The sequence below is a fragment of the Vombatus ursinus genome, unplaced genomic scaffold (genome assembly GCF_900497805.2).
Source record: "Vombatus ursinus unplaced genomic scaffold, bare-nosed wombat genome assembly UNPS02014798.1, whole genome shotgun sequence".
Taxonomy (NCBI): domain Eukaryota; kingdom Metazoa; phylum Chordata; class Mammalia; order Diprotodontia; family Vombatidae; genus Vombatus; species Vombatus ursinus.
The window spans coordinates 83,363,629-83,378,726 of NW_020954576.1; the positions used below are offsets into that span (position 1 = coordinate 83,363,629).

The following is a 15,098-nucleotide window of genomic DNA, read 5'->3' on the forward strand; positions in this document are numbered from 1 at the left end:
TTCTAGGCTCTACCATTAAAATGTTTTTGTTTCGGTTACAGCACTAACGAATACCAAATGTTAGAATTTGTTTTAGCTGGTCTAAGGCATTAGGGATTTCACTTGAAAGAAAAGGTTGGATCAGTTTCCCATTATATAACTGAGAGCAGATCTGTCAATATGATACTATTCACTAATACATATAATGTTTGAAAGATTTAATACTTAAGTTTAAATTCAGGCATAAAAAAGTTAAATTCAGAAAGCCTACTCAATTAATTGTCATATTTTTTTTCCCTGCAGAGAAATAGCAAAATTTTGATTTCTATTCTCCACATGGAGACTCTCTTCTTGAACCTGGATAAGCACAACCTTCACCTTGATTGCTCTATCCCCTTAAAGTGCAGTGAGAATACTGTATGTACTTCCTTACAAATGTAAAAAGAATAAAAATTCTAAAAGAAGAAGAAAAACACTCTTCAAAGTATTTATAGTCCATAAAGGCTTGGCAAACAGCACCAATTTGACAGTACTTTTGGGCACAAACTTAACAAATTCTCTTATCCATCACTGCTAGAGTGATTCATTGTGAATAAGATATGAGGATTTCACATTCAAATGCTGGATCTTGAAGAGGATATTGAGATAAATGTGTCCCTCTCTCTACACTTTTTGATTTAACAGAAAGAGACTGTCCTTTTAGAAATATCACCAAAATGTTCCTTTACAAAGGCTGAGAAGCTAAGTAATGATTATCCATCACACACAATCTTGGGGGGCTGGGGGGCACACAGCATGTCCAAAGATGAGTATGTACAAAATAATTAGTGAAATAGAAAAACATTCCATAAGAAAACCATTCTGAATTCTGGACCCAAATTCTTATATCCATCTTTTTGACAGTTCTTATCATTTGGAAGTTTGTACTTTCATGGAATGAAAATCTCCCTGTATAACTTCCAACCACTACTGCACAGAAAAAGTCTAATCCCTCTATGACATGATAACCCTTTAAATACTTGAAGACAGTTCTCATGTCCCCCTTAAGTCTTCTCTCCAGATGAAAAACCCTAGAGTATTTTAATATTTTGATAATTGCATTTCAATTCATTTCCTTTGTATTTATATATTTTATTTTACATATTTAAAAACATTCTAAGGAGTCCATAGGCTTCACCAGATTGCCAAATGGGCCCATGATACTAAAAAGATTAATAATCCCTGTCCTACTAGGTCTCCCTCCTCAAATCTCTCCTATCTTTATCAATCCTCCATACAAGCCACTCAGAGGGATTTTCACTGATAGAAGAAATGTAAACAAGGCATATTCCAGTATATCCAGTTCTGATACCTGTAACACTGATTAAACTTTGACCATGTCACTCTCCTACTCAATAGGTACCTCCACTTTCTCTCTTTTCACTCTTTTCTTAACCCCTTACAATCCAGCTTCTGACATAATCATTCCACTGAAACTGCTCTCTCCAAAGTTATTGATGATTTCTTAGCTGCCAAATCCAATGGTCTTTTCCTTAATCCTCATTCTCCTTGACCTCTCTGCAGTCTTTGACACTGTTGATCACCATCTTCTCTCTAGGTTTTTGGGTCATTACTCTCTCCTGCTTCTTATCTTACCCAACCATTCTTTCTGCATCTCCTTTGCTGGGAGATCACACCCCATAACCCTCTAACAGTGCCACTCAGGGTTCAGTCCTGGGTGCTCTTCTCTTCTCCCTCTATACTACTTCACTTGGTGATCTCATCAACTCCCATGGGTTTAATTACCAACTCTATGCTAATGAATACCTATTCTGGCCCAAACTCTTCACTGACCTCCAATCTTGCATCTCTGACTGCTTTTCAAACATCTCAAATTGGATGCCTAGTAGACATCTTAAACTCAGTATATCCAAAATAGAACTCACTATCTTTCCCTCTAAACCTTCCCTACCTCCTGCCTTTGTTATTACTGTAGAGGGCAACACCATCCTCCCAGTCCCTCAGGCTCCAACTTAAGAGTGATCCTGGACTCTTCATTAATTCTCACCCCACCCCACTCCACCCCCACCATATCCAATCTGTTGCCAAGGCCTGTAGATTTCACCTTTGAAAAATCTCTCAAATTCACACCCTTCTGGGCAGCTAGGTGGCACAGTGGATAGAGCACTGGCCCTTAAGTCAGAAGGACTTGAGTTCAGATCTGGCCTCAGACCAAACACTTGACACTTACTAGCTGTGTGACCCTGGGCAAGTCACTTAACCCCAATTGCCTTAAAAAAAAATTCACACCCTTCTCTCCTTTGAAACTGTCACCACTCTAATGTAGGCCCTCATTACCTCATGCCTGGACTACTGAAAGAGCCTGTTGGTGGGTCTGTGGGTCTGCCTGCCTCAACTCTTTCCTTGCTCTAACCAGTCTTCCATTCAGCCACCAAAGTGATTTGCCTAAAGTATAGGTCCACTCATATCACCCAACTACTCCAACAGCTCTCTGTTGCCTCAAAGATCAAATACAAAATGTTCTGTTTGGCATTCAAAGTCCTTCATACTCTAGCTTCCTCCTACCTTTCCAGTCTTCTTATACCTTGGTTGTTGTAGAGGACCAAAATGACATCACTATGTTAGAGTCAAGTTACAATGAGTCCAACTACGACTGATCAGACCAATACGAGCTCAGAATGCTCTACACAGGTTGGGCACAAATAGTCCATGTGAACAGTCTTTTGATTCATGAGTCAGTTGAATTTAAGTGAGGAAGGGATGCACAAAGTTGTCAGCCTCAATCTCTTCCAGAGTCATCACAGTCCAGTTGGTAGAAGAGACAAGATGACTAGTGATGACTGGAGTCAAGTGATGGCCTTGGCGTCTTCGATGTTTAACCAAGCTCTAAGCACTCCACAGCTCCTGTTTCAGCTGCCTTCATGGCCATTAGAACAAATTGTTCTCATCCACCCATTCCACTGGGAGAAGTCATCACATGGTTGAGGTAGACACCCCCCTAACTCACCGAGGTGTAGGGTGTGTTCAGGGAAGACTAGTACCTCTGGTGTGAGGGCTGCCAAGACTTTTTCAGGGCTGCTTTCCACTTTGGTGTCCACCTGATCCACCTAACTCTCACCTGTGGCTCCAAGAAGCTGTAGTATATACAACTGCCACAACCCAGTAAAACGTTTTGGCAGACAGGCTAAACCAGGTTGAGGGTAACTGAGGAGTCTCAAACCCATCTTATAATTTAGTTTTGGACAAGTACTCTTTGATCCAATGATACTCTGGGCCTCCTGGCTACTCCACACACACACACACACACACACACACACACACACACACACTCACACACACACACACTCACACACAACAAGCTCTAGGCATTTTCTCTGGCTGTCCTCCATGCCTGGAACGCTCTCCCTCCTCCACTCTGATTTCATTTATATCTCAACTAAAATCTCATCTTTTACTGGACTGCAGTGCCTTATTATTTCCTATTTATCCTGTATATATTTTGCTTTATATATATTTGTTTGTAGGGTTGGTTCTATTTACATAGAATGTAAATTCCTTGTGAGCAGGGACTATCTTTTGTCTCTTTGTGTCACTAGCACTCAGCACAGTGCCTGGCATAGTAGGTTCTTAATAAATGTTTAATTGATTGATTCATTGAATAAATCCATGATTCCCTATTACCTCTAGAGTCAAATACAAACTGCCCCAAAATTCACTGTCTCTTTGCCATTGCCTCCTAGGATCTTTTGTTTCCTTTAAAGTTCAGCACAAACATTGCCTTGTCTAACATGAGATCTGTGTTGATCTCACCAGCTGTTAGCACCTCCTTGTACCAAATTATCTTGTATGATATATCTCTATCTGTATCTGTATCTGCATCTACATACATACACTTTTGTATGTCCATGTCTCCCCTATAGAATGTAAGTTCCTTGAGACTGGGGAGGGTTGTTTCATTTTTGTCTTGGTCTCCCCAACACCTAACATGGTACTTTGTATATAATAAGCGCTTTCTAACACTCTGTGATTATAAGGAAAGTCTGTGGCTTTACAGAAACACTTGATCGTTGAGAAGCTACTTATCTGTTTGTAAGTTCTATTGATGTATTAAGTTCAAAGACTAGAAACACTGTACACAAGCTATATCATCTTTACTCCCTGCAGATATGACCTTCATAATTAGCATTTAATGTTTATTATGCCCTGAGCTTTTATATAAGGATGATATAATATCTATTTGGATAACATTTGTCTTTTTGCAAAACCACAGCTAAAATCATTGTCATCGTTAGCCAACATTCTATATATAAAGTCCCACATGATAAACAATTGCTCCCTGAATGTAGTGTTAAGTGTAGTGTAGTGTTAAGGAAATAAGTTCTCTCTAGTAGCTGTTACTAATGCAACAGAAGTTAACAGGAATTTAATTTGAGAGAAAATAACTATATAACCCACAGTGTTTTCCTTTTTGTTTTAGCTACATGGAAACTCAGAACAAAGTCTATTATCTATTATTTAGCCCTTTTTAACTCGATTTTCATTAAATTGTCCTGTAAGATACTGTCTTAAATGTTATAAGCCATCTCACAATTAGAGAATAAATCCTAAATATTTAATAATTATTATACATACATATATATGTATATGAATATATGAATATATATATACATATATATTCAAGAGTCAGTCTTTCTACTTTTAACAAAAACTCAAAATATGCTTTCACTGAAACACCAACTAGCATCTCTGAAAGAACTAAGAGATATGCTGCCCTTTTAAAGTGTTTGAAAGTACAACAAAAATGTTTCATGATATCTAAACCTTGTTAAAATATGAGAGCCTACCATTACAGTGTTCAGAAAAGGACATAGTTATTGCTTGGTAGTTTATTTAAGATAAAGCTATTTCTTTTCTCCTACTCCTATTTCTCCACAAAAGTACAGGTAGGTCCCCATTAATGCAAATAATGAATCACCTGAAGCAGTATGATTATTCCAATTTGCAATTTCTACACTGGGCTGATACCAATGACCATTTTTTACATAATGATAAAAATTTGAATATGACCTCTTCCAGGGATTCATCATTTGCACTAATCAGGCCCTCACTGTATGTCAAAGTTACTTCAACATTTTGCCAACCACCAAGAAATACAAACCAAGAAAAAAAGTTTTTAAAAACATAACTTTCTAAGAGATGAGTCCAATTTTAGGAATATCTGATCCAGGACATTTAACTCTTTCTAAATACTTGTACATAATATATTCACTAGATTAATAACTCTCCTTAAGAATCTGACTGCTAAAAGAACAAGAACTTACGAATCCTATAACAGAAGTCACATGTATATACTCTTGGGATTTAAAAAAGAAGTTTCACATTGTCCCATTTCATCATTGCAAAAGTATTGTGAAGTAGGTAGTACAAATGTTATTATTACCATTTAAATTATGAGAACACTGAGATTCAGAGAACTTAAGTGACTTGTCTAAAATTACACAGCCAGAAAGCGTGAAAGTTTGCCTCTGGTTAAACAAAATTCATTATAGACACTAAGAACTAAAGTAGGAATAGCAAGGACTAACTCCTGAACAAAGAAAATAGTTTCCTAACTTAGAATTATTATCTACAAAGGAAACTTTCAGAAGAAGGGAATAAAACTTTCTTGAAAAAAAAAAAAACCAAAGTATTATCCTCTGCTACAGGTTGGTATTTATCTTTTTCCTTGTGCAGAAGGAGAAGGAGAGAGTGATGTGGACCTATGACAGCAGGTAAATCAATCAATGGAGATTGACATTTCTTTTTGTAATTTATAGTTCTGGAGGTGGGGTGAGAGTGGGGGAGAAAGGCACTGTGAGACTTAAGTGACTTATCTGTGACCATACAGTATGAGTCAGAGGCATAATGGAATATCTGATCTCTCTGAGACCATGACTGGCCTACTACCCACAATATCACATTTCCATCAAAGGTAGATGTTGCACTGGATTAGAGTTTAGGAGGTTAAGTTTCAAGACTTGGTTCTGCCACTGATTTACAATGTGACTGTGAAGAAGTCACTCAGATTTTTTGGACCTCAGTTTCCTCATCTGCAAAATAAGAGGATAGGACTACTCAACTACTATTTTGTGTCTGTTTTTTCTGTCTTTTATCTATCCTTGAGAAATAGCAAGTTTCTGACGTAATAAGTCTAGCCACAATGTCTTGTGAAGTATAGCCTCTATATTAGAAAGCACAGTATAAAAACTGCTGATAGAGAGGACAAATCAAAAATTAGTAAGAGAGCATCTAGATGTCCCTGATGAGCTTTTTTGTTGTTCAGTCGTTTCAGTTGTGACCAACTCTCTGTGACCCCATTTGGGTTTTCTTGGTAAAGATACTGGAGTGGTTTGCCATTTCCTTCTCTAGCTCCTTTTATAGATGAGGAAACTGAGGCAAACAGGGTTAAGTGACTTACCCAGGGTAACAGCTAGTAAATGTCTGAGCTGGATTTGAACTCAAGAAGATGAGTCTCCTTGACTCCAGGCCTGGCACTCTACCCACTGTGATACCTGCCTGCCTAGTTAGCTTAAGTTAGCAAACCCAAAAGATCTGCATCGAAAGTTACTGAAAGAATGGCGAATGCAATTGTTGAACTACTGTCAGGGCAGAGACTGTCTTAATTGTCTTTGTATCCCCAGCATTTAGCACAGTGCTTGGCACATAGTAAGAATTTAATAAATGATTTTTTATTCATTAATTCATTCATCTTGAAGAATGGAAGAGAAAAAAATGTCTTGATTTTCAGAAAATGGAAAAGGATAGGGTTTATAAATTACAGGCTAGTGAGTTTGGCTAGTAATTCTGGCAGTATTCTGAACCGTATCTTCTCTCATTCTCCTCCTTTTTTTGATGGAGTTCAGGCAGAAACTATTTCAGGACAACAGCTACCCTGTAATCTTTTATATTTAATACTCTACAGACTAATATACATATGGATAAAATAATTGCTTTTAGTAGTTGAATGAAAGTATTATGATGGAAGCTCATCTTCTGTAGATTCAGTGAAATCATCCTTGATACAACTCTAATAGTACAGAGGGTGAAGGGATAATAAGTACCTCATTCAGTTCCTACATGATTTTGATTTCTTCTGATAGGTATCTCGATATATTTTGAAAGAATTTCATTCCATGTAGCTTGGAGATTATGAATATTTTAGACAGCAACATCTATTAACATTTTTTAAGTTGTTTTGTGCATTGCTGGTACACCAGGCGATTACAGGCAACAGTTCAGTCAGGGTCAATGCTGCAGCTGCAGTACAGTTAAAGTGGTGAAGTTTTCAAGTATGTTTTGAAGTCTGTACCTGTAGCTTAAGAATTGGTCATCTGTCTGCCTCTGATCGATACAGAGTTTCTAATGTATAATTCTAGCCACTAGGTCATAGTTTGCTAAGTACTCAGTAGATATTAAATTTTTGCATACTGCAGTGATATACTACATAATTTCTACCATTTCTTTGCATAATTGTCATTAATTACTAAATTCCTTAAAGATTATCTTTCTGTAATATCCGGTTGCAATGACATATTCTGCTTTTTCCCCCTTCCTTTTCCACAAACATATCCACATGGCTTAATCATTTGATTGACGCAATATATTAATGGTGGAATTCATGTGGATTTCACCCACGTAGGGATTCCACTTTAGATCTTGGCCATTTCATAAGCTCAATCAAAAGGCGGTTTTGAACTTTCGGTTACATCCAACAAATCTGGTGACATATGTATATATGTGTCTGTATATACATAATATATATATATATATGGATTATTACTTGGTGAGGTGAGGTCCATTTGTTCCAAAAGTAATTCTGTAGCTTTTTTTTAACCCATTCATCAGTTGCTCTGAGAATGTTTATCAATCCTCTTTCTCTTTTTTAAAAAGAACTACTCATTTTTCTATAGTTACCTTAGGGTGATGGGCCCTGTATTCCATTAATGTTATACATGTTTTTGTTAGGTTATTTAATAATTAACATTTATTTTTATATAATATTATATATAAGTATGTGGGTTTACATGTATTATAGATAATATTTGTATAGTGTTTTAAAGTTTCGACTATGTCATTTAATATTCACAATAGCCTTATGAGGTAGGTACTACAAGTTTTAGTGAAACACTGCTGAAAGGGGCTAGAGGTCACACAACCATGCTGACCGGGTTTGAGTCCTCAGCGGTAGTCAGCAATTCTTTTATTCCTCTCAGATGGACTCGTTATCTCACTCACCCCACAGAAGCTGGTCCAAGCCTCCTCTTTTCTCCTCCAACCTCAGACACCATTATCTCTCCCCTTCCACTTCCCCCTCAGCAAGAGGCTCTTGCTTCCTACTCAACCGAGAAAATCAAGAACATCCACCATCAGGTTCCCTCTCCTTGGTTACCATAATACCCCAGAACCCTCCCCCCCAAACAAACCCTCAAAAAAGATATCACTATGTTGGCTCTTTGTTTGCTCCATTTTCCAATGGGAAAAGACGGTTCCTCTCCTTGCCAAGCCCAACCCCTCTATGAATAAAATCCCATCTCCTCCTGCCTCCTCTAGTCCCCTTCCCCGACTCACACCTCTTCAGCTATCGCTTCATTTCCCACCCTGCTGAACTCATTTTGGGCTTCTTTTGACTGACTTCTCCACTGGGCTCCACTCCCCACCCCCACCTTCTCTGCACCACTGCCCAACTTCCTTTTTGTTGTGTTGTCTTCCTCCACTGGATTATAAGCTCCTTGAGGCAGGAACGCTCTTTCTTCTTCATATTTGTATCCTCGAGGCTTAGCACAATACATGGCATATACTAGACAACAAATAAATGTTTATTGACCATTATTTATTTATTGACACAATAGCTGCCCTAGTTCAGATCATTATTTTGATCTGGGGCTTTGGCCGCTGGACTACTTACTGCAGGCTCCTAACTGGTCTCCCTGCATCCAGCCTCTCACTTCTTCAATTCATCCTCCACAGAGCTGCCAAACTGATATCAATCATAGTTTTGATCAAGTAATTCCCCTGCTCAAGGAGTTTCAGTAATTCCCTAATGTCATCTGGAAACTACAAACTCCTCCATTTGACATTTAAAGTCATATCTGACTCCAGCCAATCTTTCCAGGCTGACTTCACATTACTCTCCCTCACATACTCTGTGTTCCAACTGAACTGGTCTACTGACCATTCTCCATACATAACACTCCACTTCTGCCTGCTTCTAGGCCTTGGCACAGGCTGTCTTCCATGTCCGGAATCCTCTGCCTCTTAGAACCCTTAGCTCCAAGACTCAGTTTAAGTTCCATCTCCTACAAGAGGCCTTTCCTGGTCAGATAGGCTTCTAAATACAGGTACTGATGACAAAGAACCAGTCCTTTCCTCCCCATTTTCTTGGGAACTGAAATCAACCAGAATATTCCTTATATTCAGATTTCTAAGGAAAAAAGGTAGTAAATTTTACAGAGAGATTTCAGGTACTTTGAGCCTCTATTTTTTTAAGGCTAATTACTCACTCAGACAAAACTAGTAAACTAGTGACAATCATTTTCAAATCATATGTACAATACATTGACTTTTCAAAAGTGATTCATCAAAGATTTATATTTCCCAATTACATATATATGTGTGTAAAATATATGTGTATATATGAGTGTGAGTGTGTGTGGGTGTGTGTATATAAAGAAAATACAAAAAGCAGGCATTACTATTTGCACAGATCACAGAAAAAAACAGTTATTTTTCAAGCATTGAAATGATGTACAACCTACAATATATAACATATTCATTTGAAGTGTCATGAAGTTTTATTTCTTCTACAGTTAAGTTACAATGACTATTAAGTCATTTTGAAACAATATTGTTATCATAGCTCACTTTTCCTCTTGAAGACTTCTAATAGAAATTACCAATCATATTTTTTTTCCCCAGCAAATCCCTTTAACAGTTTTATCACATGATTAAGCATACAATATAAAGATTTCAAGGCTTAAACTGATAATTAATTTTTCATGACATGTTCAAATATTTTTATTGACTAGGGTCCATATTTCAAAGACAAGAGAATATGTAACACCTGTTCCTTACAAATGTTTAAAGTTCTCCAATCATACAATCAATGACAGCTGCTTAAGGGTCTAAACTATAAAGTATAAAGAATGATTATTAGATGCTGCACAATACTGTGAACAAGTCAAAACTTTACTTATCAGGAAAAAGCACTTAATGAAGGCAACATTCTGTAAACACAGGCAGAGACGGCATATTGTTTGTTTTACCTTTTAGTTCATAATGGATTATCCACAGTACATTTATACTAAAAGGTGTATGTATGTATCTGTTGCAACATCCAGAGGCCTTAACAAAGGTGGGCTACTGTATAACTAGCATTCACCCTTTCACATTTTTATTTTTTTTAAATTTTATTTATTTATTTATTTCACATTAATATTGAAACTAGCTGCATTGTGGAATTGGTCCTTAGACCATCTTTCAAGAATTTCAAGATTCTAAGTAATTCATTAAATAAAGAGACTCAGGAAATAGTCTGCTTTAAAGATAGGGTTTTTAATCCAATGACGTCAACTATTTTATCATTATTATAATAAGTATAAGAACATACAGTAGGTATAATAACCCAGTATGTATTAGAACATAATGTACAGGAGGATGTTTGCCCTATAATCATGTGCCTTGCTTTACACAATAGGTAGATTCCTTACAAGTCAGGTGCAAGTGAAATCTTCCAGGGGTGGGGAGGGGAATCATATTTTAAATGTATTAAAGAAGACCATTTCAAAAGTCCTACTACCAATATTTCTTCATGGCATAGAAGTGACCAGGGATTCTTGAAGACTACACCAGAGGAGTACAGGCTCTGAAAGATGCTACCAAGCTAGAAAAATTCAAATACACCTCCAGGAACAATCTACATGTCACTTTCTAAAGACTCATCTATCTAAAGATAGAAAAGCTCATCATAAATGAGTTGGCCACTGCCATAAATTCTTTGTCCATGGGAACCCAACAAACAACAGGATGGCCCTCAGTACTGTAGTTCTGAAATGACAATAATAAGAGTGGCAAGAAAAGGGCACACAAATCATAATTTTTAGACTGAATAACATAAACATTTGAGAGGCAGTATGACCTAATGAATAGAAAGTTGATCTCAGGACCAGGAACTGCAGGAACAAGTTCCACCTGTGACACTTGGTCAGGGCAATTCTCTGACAGTCTAAGATGGAGAGAAGGGGTCTGCTTGCATTGGTAGGAGTGTCCTCATCTGCCCCTATCCCTTATAAACATTTAACTCAGTTGGAATACTGGAGGAAATGAACAGCATCAATACTGACATTCTCACTTTAAGTGAAACCAGAAGTAGAGAGAAAATATAACTAAATGCTAGGATAGTTAACAGAATCTTCTTGGAAAGACGAATACAGCAGTTAGCAGAGTTAGTTTCATCTAGCAACCAAAGGTAATAAATTACAACATTTCACAGAATGACAAAATCACAGACTCAACTCAGGTGCAGCCTCCAATGATAAGTTTTTCCTGATACACCCTGGTGTTAGTGCTGCCTCACCCTCCTCAAATTATCTTGGACCTACTGAACTGTGCACAAGCTACATCCACCTAGTACAGGGTAGATACTTTTTTGTGTCCTTTATGCCTTTGGCAAGCTGGTAAGCCCAATGACTACTATAATGTTTTTAAAAGCATAAAAAAAAACACACACAATCACAACAGATACCAGTTATAGGGAAACACAGTTATGAAAATATTAAAAGTTCCAAGTTCACAGATCCCCTGAAATGTATGTATTTGGACCTTGGTTAAGAATCCATGACCCAGGGGGCAGCTAGGTGGCACAGTGCATAGAGCACCGGCCCTGAAGTCAGGAGGACCTGAGTTCAAATCCAGCCTTAGACCAAACACTTGACACTTACTAGCTGTGTGACCTTGGGCAAGAAACTTACCCCCCCTTTCCCCCCCAAAAAAAAAAAAAAAAAAAAAAAGAATCCATGACCCAGTAGAAAGAAATCTCCTTGAGGGTAAGGGCTGTTTCATTTTTGTCTTTGTACCCCAAGTTCCAAGAGAAGCACTATCAGAAGTATTCTGAAGCCAACTCTAGAGCCAGTGTTAAATTTCAGTGTGAGAATTTAAACTTCAGAAATCTGCTCCTAATCTATTGTTTTGATGATCATCTAGAGCAAAGAGAGTGTCAGTAACATAGATCAAACTTAAAAGTGTGTGCATATATTTTTCCCCCAGAGAGCTGGAAAAAAAAATACTTTTTCCCTATAGAAAGTTGTTGAACACTTTCCAGTATACCCTTGCATTGCTCTATAAACATTGCCTGAGCTCAGCAAGAAGGTTCAGGCAATGAACCCATCACCAGATGGGAGACCAAACTGCTAATAATAATAATTAGCATTTATATAGAGCTTTATGGTTTGCAAAGGGCTTTATAACACTTTGCCTGTATCTCATTTGAACCTCACCCCTGGGCAGTATGGTATAATGGGTAAAGTGCTGAACTTGGAGACCTGGGTTCAAATCCCACTTCTGATACTAACTAGTTTTGTAAGCATGGGTAATTCCTTAATACATATTCACAATGTTATAGACAGGTTTCAATCTGTATTGGTGAAAGGAATTCCCACACCAACAAAATCACAGATCTCTGACTGTTATTTATTAATGTACCAGAAGTGCCTAGCACTTTACAGCAGAGGTGCTTTGTACAGAATAACTTAATAAATGTTTGCTGAATTGAATGACCAAGTCAACAAGCATTTATTTAGCATCTACAAGTCAGGCATGGTTTTAAGTTCTGGGAAAGTCAAGCAAAAAATAGTCCATCCTCTCAAGGAGCTCACAGACCATTGAGGGAAAATATGCAAATAATCATGTACTGACAAGATATGGACAGGATAAATTAGAGATAATCAACAGAGAGAAGACTTTAGCATTGAGGACCAGGAAAGACTTTTTGTAAAAGGTGGGATTTTATCTGAGACTTGAAGGAAGCCAGGAAAAGTAGGAGACAGAGATAAGGAGGAAAAGGGTTTCAACTATGAAGGACAGCAAGCAAAAATGTAACGTTAGGAGATGGAATGTCATGTGTAAAGCTGGTGGTATAGTGGATAGGGTGCTGGGTCTGGAGTCAGGAAGACCTGAGTTCAAATCCATCCTAAGACACTTGTTGTGAGGCTCAGATGAGATAACTGTAAAAGCACTTAGCACAGTGCCTAGCACATGGTAGGTGCTATATAAATGCCTATTCCTTTGCCCACCATCCCTCATGTGCAAGAAACAGAAAGGAGGTCAGTGTCACTGGATATCAGAAGGGACTAAGGTGTAAGAGGGCTGGAAAGTTGGGAAGGGACCAGGTTATGAAGGGCTTTATAAGCCTAACAGGATCTTATATTAGAGATTCTTATATTGGGAGCAAAAACAAAATAGCCATAATTTTCTATCCCAAGTTGGAAGAAATTTTAGAATATTTTATATTATGATCCAAGTCCATTCCTACATTATATTAATGGCCATTCTGAAAGACATACTATAACAGCTTTGAAAATAAGTATAATTTTACCAGATTTTACCAGCTTTGAAATAAGTATAATTTTACCAGATTTTACTAGCTTTCAAAATAAATTTTACAGATCACAGAAATTTCCAGAACACCATCACCCTGCCTGCTATGCTCCCCTTTCCCTCTTCCCAAAGGAATAAATGCAGTCAATGCAGTAAAATAGTTGTTTTTTTCTCCAATAAAATAAATTTTAAGTTGCCTTGGGCACCTACAATTATTTCTAGTAGTTTTAACCATTATGCTATATTTTCCATCATCTTGCATTAACTTGTAATGCTTCTATAATTTTTATAAAGTCTAGTGATCTCTTTGTTGACATATGAATCAGTATACAATCTAGTGGGAGATCAGTGAAAATTGACTCTATCTCTGAACTCACCAAGAATAACAGGATCAAAGATTTGGAGCTAGAAATTCCCTTAGTGGTCTTGTAGTCCACACCTTCATTTCACAGATTGAGGAATCCAATGCTCAGTGAGATTAAATGACTTGCCCAAAGATATAAGATTATTGAGTAACAAAGCCAAGAGTTAAACTCATGTGTTCTCTTTCAACTTACAAGGCATAAGGCCTGGACCTGAAATTTCATTGATACAGGGAATTGCTGGATGAGGAAATTACCTCTATCATTGCAGGTCAACACCTTTTCTGCAAGTTAAAGTCTTAGAGCCATTAGATGTCAGGGGCAGAACTTGAACCCAGGTCTTCCTGGCTCCAAAGTCAACTCTTCATCCACTACACCACAGTGCATTTCAACTTGCAATTTAATGCAAAATTTGTTGCATTAGACTTTGTACTGTAATATATAATAGAAAAGGCGTGAATGAACATTAAAGTCACAGGAAGAGAACATTTCCTCTAGTTCTATAGTATAGATTGTTCTGGTTACAGTGAGATGCTACTCAGGATACTCTGATATCAGAAAAGAGTAATCATAGTGAATGACTGAGACTAGGTAAGAGAAGCATCAGGAAACCTTCCTTCCTTGTACTGACTCTACAAAAACCCTTTGCTCATGTAGCATAGGAGTGGCATCTGTGAATACAGATTCTATTATTCCCTTCCCCAAAGAAAAAGGCTTAAGGTACAAACACAGTTCTCTCACATGTGAAAGGAAACAAATGATCAGCATCAGAAATTAGGAAACAAAATTTTTAAACTCCTTAATGCCACCTGAGATTATAAAGGCAGAAAGAAAAAGTGTCTAAGAAGTCTTTCCAGCACCATCCTTATGATTTTTATAAACACACACTGTGTCTCTGAATTTAGGCAGAAGAGGCCCATTAAATTATCAGTATCCAACATCACAGACACAAACCTGGTTAAAACAAAGATGAAGCAATAGGCCTTCCAACATTCAGCAATACCTTTTTTTTTTCAATGTAGTATCATTGCTTGGCACTGAAGTATGTCCTGATCCAAAAGGCCCCAAATTCAACAATGACAAGATGAAGGCCACTTCTACAGGAATCTGTGAAAAAGGAAACACACC

At 37.5% G+C, this 15,098-nt stretch overlaps 1 protein-coding gene across 4 annotated transcripts in view; it reads right to left on the reverse strand.

Annotated features, from left to right (window-relative positions):
• LOC114050151 (protein dispatched homolog 1) overlaps nt 1-15,098 on the reverse strand; it is a 234,920-nt gene that overhangs the window by 170,498 nt on the left and 49,324 nt on the right. For 3 of the 4 annotated variants that reach the window (XM_027871758.1, XM_027871757.1, XM_027871759.1), the window contains exon 2: nt 14,925-15,077. In XM_027871758.1, coding sequence (XP_027727559.1) covers nt 14,925-14,963 — 39 coding nt within the window. In that variant the 5' untranslated portion in view covers nt 14,964-15,077. The remainder of the gene's footprint in view (nt 1-14,924; nt 15,078-15,098) is intronic. The other variant, XM_027871760.1, reaches the window with a different exon arrangement.